Here is a 15128-nt window from a genome sequence, read left to right on the forward strand (position 1 = left end):
CTCATTTTCTTGCTAAACCTCCTCTTTGCGCATCATTTGGTTTTGGGAGAACATCCTACTCGGCTTGGCAACATACCCCTTACCCTTATGGGTATTGGGTTGCACATTTGTTGCACCCTAGGGCTAGGTAGCTGTCCGGCCCGGCTGGATGTTTTACCTTTGCTAAATATGCGCAAGGTCTCTTTTTCCTTGTTACTTGTGAGTTTTATCTTAGCTTGATAGTCTCACTATCACCCTTCTTTATCTCCTTTTCTTTTAGGAGACAGGCTTTGTCTCATTAGCACCTCCTTCTTAAAATCCTATTTTCGGAGTCAGTCCTATCATCATAGGGGTTAAGATTCTATTCTACCTCTTATCAAATCATGTGTTTTTCTATCCACTCTCGCAAGGTATAGGATGCTGTCCAACCCTTGCAGAGTTGTGTTTCTGTTCTTTTCCCCCGCAAAGTATAGGATGCTGTCCAACCTTTGCGGGATATTCAGGAGTCTGTCCCCTTATGATGATAGGATTTGTCCCCCTTGACTCAAAAAACACTATAAAACAACCAAAATATCAAAAACATCTGAAAAACCAAAAATCTCAAAAATCTTGAGTCATTAGGAGTAGTTAGGAAATCTGTTTCGAACTACGTTGGCTTGATCCTCTTCCACGAGGTACGTAGTGCAGCTTGAGATTCTTATCTCAGGTCCAGCCAAACCTTTGTAAATAAATCATTTACCCATTTTAAGAAAAAATACCAAAAATCTTCAAAACCTTGTTTTCAACAAGATCTTCCTCTAGAGTTAGTAGTTTGTCCTAGATAAAGAGTTTTAGAGTTTTGAGTTTGTCTTTGATGTGTTGTGTGGTTTGTTTGTGTTTGTGTTAGAGTTAGGAGTTTGTCCTAGAGTTATAGGAGCGCCTCCGTCCAGTCAGTTGGCGATTCATATCGCCGACTGATGATTAAGTCTTGGATATGCTAGTGATCCCATTGTTTCCCTTAGGGCGTACAGCCTAGCTACACATAGATTATAGGAACCACCTGCATTAGCTTAGGGCTAACTTGCATTTAGTTAGGGCATATAGGGTGTCCTAAAATCTACAATCCATTGGAATTTAAATAATCACACAAGAAACTTTAAGAATTAGTCTGGTCTTTTAGATCGAGTCTAGGATAGAGGTTTAGATGTCTTAGGCATCATAGCTTAGAATAGGTGCGAAGAACTACGTTGCCTTGATTCTCGTGGAGGCGGGGATACGTAGGCTTCTTTGGATGAACATCAGATCATCTAAAGACTCGGGCCTAGGTATAGATTAGAGTTTTAGGGTTGTATGGTATTGAGTCATTTTCTATGTTTTGCAGTGTTTTCTTACTTTATTGCGCAGACCTTATACTTTTTTGGTGTGTCATGTATGTGTTTGTTCATCAGAACTTAGACACCAATTTAGGTTTGACATTCATAACCTAGTTATTCTCAGGTGACACTTTTATTTATTTTATGTGTGTTTATTATTCCTCCGAGACATGCATGATTAGATAGACGTCTTCTTGGAGATATTCGTTCCCATTTCATATGACTTTCGCCCAAAACTCTTCAAAATTATTAAATAAATGGCATAAGAGACCAGGTGTTTGCACTTGGGCGGATGAGGTGCTCTTTAGACCTTCCGAATTCGTAACCAGGCACGAACCTTATTTTATATCTCTGGTTATCCGTTGCAACAGAGCATAGTATGGGATCCAAGGCCCATTTGCCTTTTTTCCTTGGATGGCGACTCTTCTTTGTTTAAGGTACGCCTCGAATCTGGGCTAGTCCCCGAATCGAGAGGTATCTCACCTTTTGTATCGCCACTCATGCTGTGAGAGGCATTCTTCTTTCGAGAGTTCCTTGGTAGAGCTCTCCATTCACGTGGATGATCCATAGAGACTCTGCGCGTGGGGGCACGTCCCTCACCGCACCCTCTCTCGGATCGGGGTCCACAGGCTGGCGACTCTGCTGGGGATTTCTTTCAAGATATTGCCTAACTCTGTTAAAATGCCATTTGTTATTAATTTTGAAGAATTTTGGGCGAAAGTCATTATAAATGAGAATTCAATCGCTTAGAATCCAGGGGCACCAAATAGGTGTTTAAAACAAGGGATTCACACACTGCACAGCATACATCATTTTGTTCTTTATTTTCTTTTATTGATTTTTATTTTTATTGGCTCCACGGGATAGATATAATGCGTGCCTCATGGGATATCACTATCCAGATGGCGCTATTGTATCTATTTCCAAGCTATGCGCCAGTGCTGCAGTCGTAAACACTCGGTGTACTTGTGTTTACAGCAGCCGGTGAGCAATGAAGCATACTGTATATAACACTCGGTGTACTTGTGTTATATACTTAAAGTATGGATCATATGCATAGTACCTGATTGAGTCCGGAGCTCTACTTTCCTTTTACATATATTATGTACATGAGTATATTTGCTAACCTAGTAAAAACCCAATTAGGACTTGCTTGTACTAATATATGTATTTTATTCATATAGGAGCGAACATGTGTTACTTACACATGTTGGAACCTAGATTTAGGAACCTTGTCCTATGTATAGATTATTGTAACTCACCTTATGTGGTTACAATGCGGTCCTAGTACACTCACATGTCTGTCTTGAGTCAAGTATCTTGACTCTGTTTGGATATATTTAGGGCTGGTGCCCCTGGTTAGGATATATATGTGTGTATATATATATATATATATGTATATTTTGATTGTTAGATTAGGGTTCTCCTCTCTCCCTTTAGTTAGGGATCCTTATTCATTTCAGTGGGTTATCTCCACTTATTATCCAGTCTCAGATCTAGTCTATGACTCTTATTTGTCCATTATCATCGTCATGATCTGTTATTCGATCTTTCGGTTATTAGATTAAACCCTGTGTCACATAGTTTTTAGCTATGGTCGAGTTTTCACCCTATTATCTTTTTCTAGTGACACTGTCATTTTGAGGTATTGGTATTCTTTTTAAGAGTGCTGCACTACTGTTTCTTTTTACCCATATACCCTTTGTAGCACCGTTATGCTGTCAAATTTTACCTAGAACCTTTTTTGTGTATGACAGTTATTCTATAAAGTTGGTTAGATCATGAGTTTACTTTACCCTGACCTCCCTATGTAGCTGTTATGCTGCCGAATTTTCTCCAAATACCTTGGGTTTGGTCGGTATCCTTTTAGACTTGTTGACAAACTCTATGTGCTGATCTTACCATATCTCTTTGCATAGATGTTATGCTGTCAGATTTTATCTATGAGAGGATATATTCGTATCATCTTTTGTCTCAACTTGCATATGAGATTTTCATTTGATTACCCTATATTGAACTATAGTGTTTGTCAATTCCATGGCGGGAGTCTGACCTTGTTGACTTCACTCATTTTCAGTACCTATTTCTATTCAACCCTCACTTGTTCTACGCGGTTCTTACTAAATGGCTGAATCTGAGGAAACACAAATGGAGATATTGGACATGATGAAGACTCTCGTCCTACGGGTAGCAAATATGAAAGAAGAGTTGACCCGTTTGAAGGCTCAAGAAAAGGAGAAGGCACCCATGATTTCTGAGAATCTGCCTATTTTAAACTCTCATCTGATTACAAGCCTGGACCAGTCTGAGAAGTCATCAGTGCATAATGTTGATAATGGACCACATATCAAGGAGAAATTTTGTGAATATAAGACCAAGTTAGACAAAGGAAAATCATTACTAGAAGAGCTTGGGATATCGGATTGCGATGGTGAAAATAAGAGGGTTCAGAACAAAAAGAAGTTTGACCTTAATGACTATGTCCTTTTTCCAGATGTTATCCTCCCTCCTGAGTTTGAAGTTCCTAAGTTTGACATGTATGACGGGATGGGATGCCCGAGGAGTCATTTAAGGTCATATATTCCTGTATTAGAAATGAAAGGCCTATCTCCAGAGCAGATAGCCAAGTTGTTTTCACTCTCTTTAACTGGTGAAGCTAAGAAATGGTTTTTCACTTTAAACTTGAGGGATATCACAAGTTTGAAAGATTTAGTGGACAGGTTTCTTGATCGGTTCTCTTATGGAAATGTAGAGGAAGTCATCCATTATGAGCAAAGGTCATCCAAAGAGAAACCAGATGGAATGAAATCCTTTATTGCTGAAAAGGAAATGAATTATAGTAGAACCTCCCTTCAACCTTTAAAGAGACCTTTTGTTCAAAAAGAAAAACCAGCCAAGGAGTTGAAAAGAAAATTTTCAAAATTACCTTGTACACAAGCAGCAGCTCTCAAGAAGTTGGTTAGAATGGGAAAGTTAACCTTACCACCGTGTTCAAATCTGTTGAAAAACTCAGAGAAGCAGAATGATGGTAAATGCTATTGTTTGTACCACCAATGTCTTAGCCATAGTACCAATTATTGTGTTGCACTGAAGCACAAGATCCAAGACTTGATAGATGAGGATCTCCATATTCTACATGAGCTCAATACTTATCAGAGACCTCTGAGACGGGATGTGTATGTTTTGAAGTCAGATGAGGATGATGGATTCATTCAGCCTCTCGCAAAACCAGTTATTTCTACCTCCCACTTTCCAGGGTCAAGTGAACCGAAGCATGTTCCATATATTCTGAGAATCGAAGATGATGATCCTGTTCAGCTGTCTGCAAAGCCAACTGTTATTGCTCATACTCCGGTACCGAGTGGCAAACTAGCTGTGAAAGGAAAAGAGTTAGTGTTTGAGATTCCGGAAAGTTCTGTCATGACTAAGGAGACTTCAGGGAGATCAAAGGGTGGAGATCAATACAAGCCAGGTCATCCGGATTTTGTAGGATTACCCTTTCCGAGATTCTTACTCCGAGATCGGACTCAGTAGTTGTCATTATCATGGAGGAAGGCGTGCTACTCATGAACATCAGTGCTATTGTCTCAGTTCAAGTGTCATGTTTCAAATGTCATGTGTCAAGTGTCATATTTCAAGATTTATTTTTCGTCAAGTGTATACTAGCTCTCGTGTTGAGAGTTAGTGCGTCTTGTAGTGTCAATAAAAAGAATGTCATGTTTGTCAATCTTGTTCATTCAAGAGTTTGTTGTTTCTGTTCTTTGTCAAGTCCAATGTAGAGCCCATTGAGGCGCGTCAAAAAAAAAAGAAGAGAAAAAGAGTGTTACCATTGTATATACAGTTTTCAATTCAATAAAGTTGTTCATTTTATATCTTTGATGTTCTATGATTCACTCTTAGATCTAATGTTTAAAATAACTAAAGACACCCTTTTCGGATGAGAATGCAGACGAAATTCCCCTCGAGATCTGAAAGATGGTCAAACGAGAGGAAGAGCGTCGAGCATAGCCACTCAAAGAAGAAATCAAAGCTGTTGATAGTGGTATTGAAATCCGAAACTCGGGAAAGACTGATTGGCAAAACTTTATCTCCCGAGGAAAGCGAGGAATTGATAAACCTATTTAGAGGGGTTTGAGGTAGTCTTGCTTGATCCTATAAGGATAAACCAAGTGAGCGCCCTGTTGTTGTGAAAAGCAAGATTTCATCGGCTTAGATATCAATCGAAAAGCAAAAATTCAAGAGAGTGAGGCATCAGACATCCAGTCGAGCTGATGAGAAATTTAGCGAAGACTTTCAGAAAATGAAGTCATCAATTCAAGCCTGAAAAGAGCACTTGAGCTACATATTTTCAATGAGATTCCGAGATGGAATACTTCAAGAGTAAGGACATTCCTAATGTCTAAAAAGAAAGAAAGAGACAGAAGGAGAAAGGAATGTGTCCATAAGACAACATCTTGGAAGAATCAAAGACCCAAGTGATGGAGTCTATGAGATAGATTGAATGTCAGAATTGTCTCTAACATTTAGAGACTATTGAGAGCAGTATAATCTTGAGCATGAGTTCAATATTCGAGAAGCGCACAAGTTTAAGTGGAGCACCATAGTTGAAGTCTTGCTTGCAAATACCGCCAGACTCTAAAAAAAAAAAAATTTCAAAGTCTTGAACCTTAAACATTCAAAAGCTTGTACATCAAAACACCAGGAGGCCATCCTTGGACGTTTGAGCCTTTATAGCCAAAACCCCAATGTTTAAAAATCCTTTTGTGAGCCCTTTGAGCCAATATTTTAAAACCAAATAATTCTTTCAACCACATTATAAACCAGGGGCATTTTATGCACCTGAACTACGTCATGACCTGATCCCCAACTCTTCGGGGGTACGTAGGCAACCTGATCAACTCAGGTTCGGTCAAAACCTTGAGGGTAAAAGCTAAATCATTCCCCTTCCAAAATTTTGAAGCTAAAAAGCTAAACCATTCTTTGTTAAACCCCAAAGCGAACTACGCGGATCTGATCCTCCATTTTTGGGGTATGATGAATACATTTATGTGTGAATCTTAGCTAAGAAATCATGCATATATTTAATGTTTAGTGCGATGCTACTTAAAGTATTTTCCTTGTTTGTGGTATGCAGGGCTATTTATGGAGTTTGCGAAAAATGGAGCTAAGGAAAAGAAATTTCAAAGAAAATTTAAAGTTTGGGAAATTCTTAGCCAAATCCAAGTGTGGGATGCAACGAACGGTTAAGATCCTCGTATAGCATCGATTCACATAAAACTAATTTGCATTGTGGCACATAAATTGGGTGGTTCTAATCAGTCCACGAAAATGATTTTTTTTGGGCCACAATTACTCTATGTCATTACCCCTCATTTGAGCGGTTTGGATCAATTTACAGAGATAATTTGAGGAGTACGAGTTATACATATTGCAGCCCATTAAAAATGGATGGCTCGGATTGCACATCGAGAATGATTGGCCCATCTATGTGCAGTTTATAAATTGGAAAGCTTGGATCGTCCTAAAGAGATGGTTTGGAGCGTGTCGTCACTTTCCATTATGATCCATTAATTTTGAACGGTTAGGATCAGCCCATGAAAACGATTTCCAGGACATAATTCATTTTATGTTATGATCCAATTAATTGAATGGCTCGGATTGATCTATGAAAGTAATTTAGAGGAGGGGGCGTTGTTAAGTGATTGGATGGCTTAGATCAATAGTAATATGGGCATCAAGGTGCAGGCATATTAAATGGACGGTTTGATCATCCTATGGTTGGGCTCATTCATTTTTTTTGGGGTCTACCAACGGTTCCTTTTGGGGAAAAGGGGGGCAAATTGGGAACGTTTTGTCTTCTTCTAAAAGCATGAACTCACGTATGGTGTGGCTTTTGGAAAACCATGCAAATGCAAGGTGACGTATCACTCTTGGCACACATATATATGTATGTAGAAAGGACAGTAAGGAGAAGCTTGAATTCTATGGTGATATAAGTGGGGCCCATTTTTTATTTAGAAATTAAACTATTCCATGGAATTTGACCATGGTGTAGATTTAACACAATAATGCCACTATCAATTTGCAGGATCTGCATAAGAAGGGAACCAATTTCGTGGGTCAAATAATTGAGAATCGGCAATATAGGTGGTCCCCACATGGTGGACGGTTTGCATGGAGCAGGAATTTGCTGCTGTTTTTGGTAGGACATTTTAAATGATAGGATTCCAGCCATGTGTTATTTCTATATAGAGACAAGTGGGGATGATGTTATTACTTTTTATTCACCTTTGGGATGACACATGGTACGTTATAATTAGACACTCCAGTGGATGAATTATACTTTGGTGAGATTACTTTAGACTATTACTAATTCGGTGAGGGATGCTGCCATTCTGAGCATGACAAGGCTGAATCTCCATAGGCAATAACTCATTGGTTGGACAAGTATAGTTGCTATATTTTTGAAGGTCCATAAGATGTTCGGTTAGTATGCAAGGCTGTTGTTGCTATTTCTAATTTTTGGGACAGAACATAGCAAGATTTTCCTTCATTCCATTGGCACGAACGAATTCCCATTTCTTTCTAGTTACGGCAAGTGATGCACTTGACAGGAAAGAGTGCAAGAAAAACTAGCAACTTTCTCTATTATGAACAGCAAGATTCGGTACATTGGGACATTCCTCTATGTTTTTTTTTTATCTCTTTCTCTCTCTCTCACTCCCTTCTCTCTTACATATTCTCCCTATGCCCTCTTGTTAAAAAAAAGTTCTCTTGCTCTCCCATGCTTTCCTCACTCTATTTTCTCTTTTTCTCTCCACTACTCTCAAGCTCTCTCCCTTAGGTTTTCTTGTTCTTTCTTTTTCTTTTTCTTTTCAACTCTCAATCCAAGGCATCATCATCCACCATTCAAACTCAAGGTGACATTAAAGCTTGAAGGAGGAAGATGCAACCAAAGTTGGAGGAGAAAAAGACTAAGTTCTATTTAATTTTTGTTATTTATTTTAAGTTCAATTTGATGTAATTTTGTTTCAATTCAAGTTATGAAGAAGTAATTAGTTTTTGTTTAATTTTCTTTCAAGTTCTATATGGCAATTCTTCTCCCATCTATCTCGTATATTTTTGTTTTTCTTCCCTTGTTCATGAGTAACTAAATCCTATTTACTTAGGGTTTAGTTGAAACCATGGGGAAGGAGAAATATTTATAATTAAATCAATCTACTCAATTGAAAAAAATTGTGTAGGAGTTTGTGTTTGGAAAATCCCAATCCTTCATGCCATTGGCTTTCCCCTTTCGTATGAATGATTGTTGATTAACAAATATAAAGTTCTATATAATCAATGTAAATTGGAGAGTGGATTTGATTAATTACTTATAAGGAATGACATCCCTTTGATCTTATTCTTTATTAACTACTTAATCGAATTTTCAACCCAATTCAAGAGTTGTTTTAATTAATCAATTTTATCCAAACCCATGGTGGATTCTAACCCTAAGTAATCTTTTATATTGATTTTTGGGTTTTTACACTATTCCAAATTACTTTCGCAATTTTTCAATTAACTTAGGCCTTTAAAATTTTAGTTTTCTAATTAGATTAGATAAGTAGTTAATAAAGATCATGAGAATTTTGGTACACTTTGCCTAAATTAAGATTTCCAAATCAAAATCGTAGTTGAATTTGACTCTTAGATTGAATAGAATACACGCTTATATATAGTGTTGGCTCCGAGGTCTAAGTCCACGGAAATCCTGAGTCCATTCCAGGCAACATTATATCATAGCTAGTATTCTAATCGGTAAAAGAATAGGATTGACAACTAGATTTCTCTTCCTTGAGTTCGACCCGTATTTACACGATCCGTGCACTTGCGGTTATTTAATATTTCAATCAAGTTTTTGGCGCCGCTGCCGGGGAAGAGAGTTGCATTAGAATCTTAATTATTCGAAGTGTTAGATTAGTAGTTATTTTTAGTTTAGTTATATTTTTGGTTTCTTGCCTATCCATCTCTCTTACTTGGTTTTCTTGTGTTTATGAGTGAAGGTTGGGTGCGGAACTCGGCCAATCGACTAGAAAGATCAAACCGGTTTGAGACGGCGGAAGACATCGCACCAAATCCAAATCAAGTAGTCATGGCGGAAGAACAAGAGACGCCCAAGAGTTTGCGCGATCGCTTCTATCCGGCCCGAACCGCGCAACCTTCTTGCATTAGATTGCCGATTGCGCAGGGCAATAATTTTGAGCTAAAATCGCAATTTATTTCTTTGCTTCCTCGTTTTCATGGCCTCCCTTCGGAGGATGCGTATTTATTTTTGCGTGAGTTTGAAGATGTATGTGCTTTGATTAAGTTGCAACAACTTACCGATGATGCGGTAAAGTTGCGGTTTATTACGTTTTCACTCAAGGATGGAGCCAAAAAGTGGCTCTATGGCTTACCAACGAACTCCATCACTACTTGGGAGGAGTTCGCCGTCGCTTTCCTAAAAAAGTTTTTTCCATTACATAAAACTAATAAGCTTAGGAACGATATTTTACAATTCAAACAAAAGCCATTAGAGTCATTTTCTAAGTTTATGGAGAGGTTGAAAGACCTACTCCAAGAGTGTCCTCACCATGGAATTGATTTGTGGCACTTATGCCAAATTGTTTATGAGGGCATAGATTACCAAACAAAGCAACTTCTTGAATCCATGTGTCCTAACGGTTTTACATCTTTCACGGATGAGGCCGCGGCATGGAACTTCTTACTTGATTTGGCAGAAAAAACAAGAGAGTGGGAATCCACTCAAGACGGTGAGAGAGCCACTTCAAGTAAGGGATTTCTAATAGAGGGTGCCGTGGCAAAAGAGGCCCATCTTGATAGCCTAATCAAAAGGCTAGAAGCCATAGTTGTCAAAGGACCTTCACAGGTCCATCAAATTGCACATAGTGTTCCTATGTGCAATTGGTGTCAAGCCACGGACCATGTCATGGAAGAGTGCTCAACTCTTGCTAAATTTGGTAATTCTAATGACAATGCAAGTGCCATGTTTTTAAATAATCCATATAGTAGCACTTATAATCCGGGATGGAGGAATCATCCTAACTTTTCTTGGAATCAAGGGAATTATCAAGGAGGGCCATCAAATTTCCAAGGTCAAGGCCAATTTGTCCAACCTAGGCCCACCTTCCCTTCTATGCATGTTCGACCACCCCTAACCACACCTCCACCTTTTCAAAACCCAATTTTAAATAATGTTTCAAATCAGCAACCACCGGGTTTTCAAAAACAAGGGGAGTCGGCACGCATAGCTTCCTTAGAAAAGAGCATAGAACTTCTCACTAGCACTTTCATGACAAGCCAACACAATATGGAGAAGCAAATCTCCCAACTTGCCATGGCTTTGCATGAAAGGGAAAAGGGGAAGATGCCAAGTCAACCCGTTCCTAATCCAAGGAACGTGAATATGAATGTGAATCAACAGGTACCGCAAAATCAGTTGAATGTCATTCAACCAATTCTGCCGCTGCAAGAGCCCTCCAATGAATGTAATGTCGTATATGCTTTAAGGAGTGGTAAAGATTACCACAATGAGGAGGTCAGATCTGAACCTTCTATAGATCCACAAGATACATCCAAAGAGGTAGGAAAAGACTCCCCTGCAACAGGGTCGATTGTGGAACCCAAACAGGTAAGTGAAGAGCAGGCAGTTTCTCCACCTGCAAAGGAGTATGTGCCTAAAGCTCCTTTTCCGAGGAGACTTGCTAATAATAAAAAGGTGGATGCCATGGATAAAATATTAAATGTGTTTAAACAAGTGCAAATTAATATTCCTTTATTAGATGCGATTTCCCAAGTCCCTACTTATGCCAAAGTGTTGAAAGATTTGTGCACACAAAAGCGCACAACTAATGTGCCCAAGAAGGCTTTCTTGGCCGCAAATATAAGTTCCATTTTATCTCAACAGATGGTGGCTAAGTATAAGGACCCGGGATGTCCCACTATTTCTTGCACTATTGGTAACACTAAAATTGAGCATGCTCTTTTAGATTTGGGTGCTAGTGTGAACCTCTTGCCATTTTCTGTATATATGCAATTAGGACTAGGAGACCTCAAACCAACCACCGTCACTCTCCAATTGGCGGATAGATCCATAAAGACACCTAAAGGGATGGTTGAGGATGTGTTAATTAAAGTAGGAGATTTTCTTTTTCCAGTCGATTTTATCGTGTTAGATACGGAACCTGTTGCTAATATCAAGGATCAAATCCCTATCATTCTTGGGAGGCCTTTCCTTGCTACTAGCAATGCTCTCATTAACTGTAGAAATGGCCTAATGAAACTCTCCTTTGGTAATACTTCAGTAGATTTTAATGTTTTTAGATTAGGTAAGCAACCTAATTTTCATGAAGATATTAATATGTTGCATGCCTTTCCTGAAGATGTTATGACTAATTTTGAAATCAACTTTGATGCAGGTTATCAAGAATGCTTGGATGCACTAGGAGATGATGGAGGAGATGATTTCTTTTCCAAAGCTTTTGCCATTCAAAACGTAGAGCCGGTGGGACCACTAGCCACATCGCTTCCAAAGCTTTCCATTGAAGAGGCCCCACAGCTAGACTTGAAGCCGCTTCCCTCTACTTTACGTTATGCTTTTCTTGGTGATAATTGTACTTTGCCTGTAATAATTGCTGCGGATCTAACCTCCACTCAAGAGGAGGAACTCATTAAATTGCTAAAAGATAACAAGGAAGCCATAGGTTGGACAATGGCCGACATCAAAGGAATTAGCCCTTCGATTGTGCAACACCACATCAACCTCATTGAGGGTTCCAAACCTTCAAGGGAACCTCAAAGAAGGGCTAATCCTGTGATGAAGGAAGCCATCCAAAAAGAAATTTTAAAATGGTTAGATAACGGGATCATATATCCCATATCGGATAGCCAATGGGTGAGTCCCGTTCAAGTAGTGCCTAAGAAGTCGGGAGTCACAGTTATACAATCCGCCACCAAGGAACTCATTCCTACTCGTATTCAAACGGGGTGGCGGGTTTGTATTGACTACCGAAAGCTTAATGCCGCTACTTGGAAGGATCACTTTCCTTTGCCTTTTATTGATCAAATGTTAGAAAGGTTAGCGGGTCGTGAGTATTATTGCTTTCTTGATGGATATTCCGGTTATAACCAAATTCCCATAGCTCCTGAAGATCAAGAGAAAACGACCTTCACGTGCCCCTTTGGAACGTTTGCTTATAGACGCATGCCTTTTGGGTTATGTAATGCACCGGCAACTTTCCAAAGATGCATGATGAGTATCTTTTCTGACATGGTGGAGACCTTCTTAGAGGTTTTTATGGATGATTTTTCTATTCATGGCTCCACCTATGCCGAATGTTTACATCACTTAAAATTGGTCTTAGAAAGGAGTAGAGAAAAGAATCTTGTCCTCAATTGGGAAAAGTGTCATTTTATGGTAAAAGAGGGCATCGTTCTAGGACATGTGATTTCTAAAGAGGGAATTAAGGTTGATAGAGCCAAGGTGGATCTCATTGTCCATCTTCCACCGCCCAAAAGTGTGAAGGATATTCGATCATTTTTAGGCCATGCGGGCTTTTACCGGCGTTTTATAAAAGATTTTTCTAAAAATGCTAGGCCTCTAACCAACTTGTTAGCAAAAGATCAAAAATTTGAGTTTTCCAAAGAATGCTTCGATTCTTTTAAGTGTTTAAAAAATGAGTTAACTACGGCTCCCATCATTCAAGCACCAAATTGGGCCGAACCGTTTGAAATTATGTGTGATGCTTCTGACTTTGCCATAGGAGCCGTTTTGGGCCAAAGATTCAATAAATTACCGCATGTCATCTATTATGCAAGTAGGACTCTCAATGATGCACAACTCAACTACACCACTACGGAAAAAGAATTTCTAGCGGTTGTGTTTGCATTAGAAAAATTTAGGTCCTACTTGATTGGATCGCATGTGATAATTTATACCGACCATTCGGCAATCAAGTATCTCGTTGGAAAGAAGGATGCTAAAGCTCGCCTCATTCGGTGGGTTTTACTTCTTCAGGAGTTTGATTTGGAGATTAGAGATAAAAAGGGTACGGAAAACTTGGTTGCCGATCACTTGTCTAGACTTCCTAATGCAAAGAATGACGAAGGTCCAATTAATGAAAACTTCCCTGATGAGCAATTGTTTGCTATTTCTAGTGAGCCATGGTATGCAGATATTGTGAATTACTTGGTTACAGGTGCTACACCGGATCATTGGTCCAACCAAGACAAATACCGGTTTCACTCACAGGTAAAGTATTTCTTTTGGGATGATCCCTATTTGTTCAAAACTTGTTCGGATCAAATTGTCCGACGATGTGTGTCCGATCATGAGCACCAATCGATTCTATCTTTTTGCCATGATCAAGCCTGTGGTGGGCACTTTAGTGCAAAGAAAACTGCGCACAAAGTTTTACAGTGTGGTTTCTATTGGCCAAGTCTTTTTAGGGATGCTTTTGATTTTTGTAAGGCATGTAGATCTTGTCAGTCATTAGGTAGAGTTACTAAGCGAAATATGATGCCCCTCAACCCAATCTTAGTAGTAGAAATCTTCGATGTGTGGGGTATTGATTTTATGGGTCCGTTTCCAAATTCATTTGGGAATTTGTATATTTTACTTGCAGTAGATTATGTTTCAAAGTGGATTGAAGCAATTGCTTGCAAAACCAATGACCACAAGGTGGTGGTCAAGTTTTTGAAAGAAAACATCCTCTCGCGCTTTGGTACTCCTCGTGCGATCATTAGTGATAGGGGTAAACACTTTTGTAATAGACCTTTTGAAGCTCTTATGAAGAAATATGGTATTACTCATAAGTTGTCTACACCTTATCACCCACAAACGAGTGGCCAAGTGGAGGTTTCAAATAGGCAAATTAAGCAAATTTTAGAAAAGACAGTGAATCCAAACCGCAAAGATTGGTCCATTAGATTAGTGGATGCCTTGTGGGCTCATAGGACGGCATTCAAGACTGATCTTGGTCAGTCTCCTTACCGCCTTGTGTATGGCAAAGCTTGTCACCTCCCGGTTGAATTGGAACATAAAGCTTTTTGGGCTATTAAGAAACTAAACTTTGATTTGTCTTCTGCAGGTGTTCAAAGGCGATTACAACTTTCTGAATTGGAGGAGTTGCGCAATGAAGCGTACGAGAATGCAAAGATCTATAAAGAGAAGACAAAAGCTTTTCATGACAAACATATTTTGAGAAAATCGTTTCAAGAGGGCGAAAAAGTGCTTCTCTACAATTCCAGATTGCATATCTTTCCAGGTAAGTTAAGGTCCCGTTGGGATGGACCATACATTGTGCATAAAGTTTTCTCCCATGGTGCAGTTGAGGTTCTAAATCCAAGCAATGGTGAGCTTTTTAAAGTTAATGGTCAACGTTTAAAGCCGTTTATTGAGTTGTCACAGCCGAATATGGAAGAAGTCATGGATCTCCATGAACCTTCCTATTCCAATTCTACTTAAGAAAATACGGTACGTACCCTCCTTTCTATTTTTAGTCCTCATATTTTTCTTTCTATTTTTAATGCATTGAGGGCAATGCATAATTCAAGTATGGGGGGGTAGCTTTTAGAAACTTTCCTTTTCTAGTCTTTTCTATAAGTTAAAGTTAGAAATTTTCTTTTCGTTTTGTTTTTGGTAATTTTTCAAATTAGAAAGAACTTGGTATTCTTAAAAAGAAAGTTGTTTTTCTATTTTAAGAAAGAAAGTTAGTGGATATTTTAATTTTGGAATTTGAAAAATTAGAAAGAATA

General features: G+C 38.8%; 1 protein-coding gene across 1 annotated transcript; it reads left to right on the top strand.

The window, feature by feature from the left end:
• Positions 1 to 10779: 10779 nt before the first annotated feature.
• On the top strand, positions 10780 to 14838 carry LOC143847868 (uncharacterized). The gene is made up of 6 exons (XM_077356666.1): positions 10780 to 11997; positions 12145 to 12271; positions 12989 to 13189; positions 13391 to 13747; positions 13997 to 14229; positions 14782 to 14838. The coding sequence occupies exons 1-6, from the start codon at positions 10780 to 10782 to the stop codon at positions 14836 to 14838; spliced, it is 2193 nt and encodes a 730-aa protein (XP_077212781.1).
• The last annotated feature ends 290 nt before the right edge of the window (positions 14839 to 15128 follow it).

This window comes from Tasmannia lanceolata, unplaced genomic scaffold, assembly GCF_043159265.1.
Source record: "Tasmannia lanceolata isolate RefF3 unplaced genomic scaffold, GAP_Taslan_0.1 ptg000016l, whole genome shotgun sequence".
Classification (NCBI taxonomy): domain Eukaryota; kingdom Viridiplantae; phylum Streptophyta; class Magnoliopsida; order Canellales; family Winteraceae; genus Tasmannia; species Tasmannia lanceolata.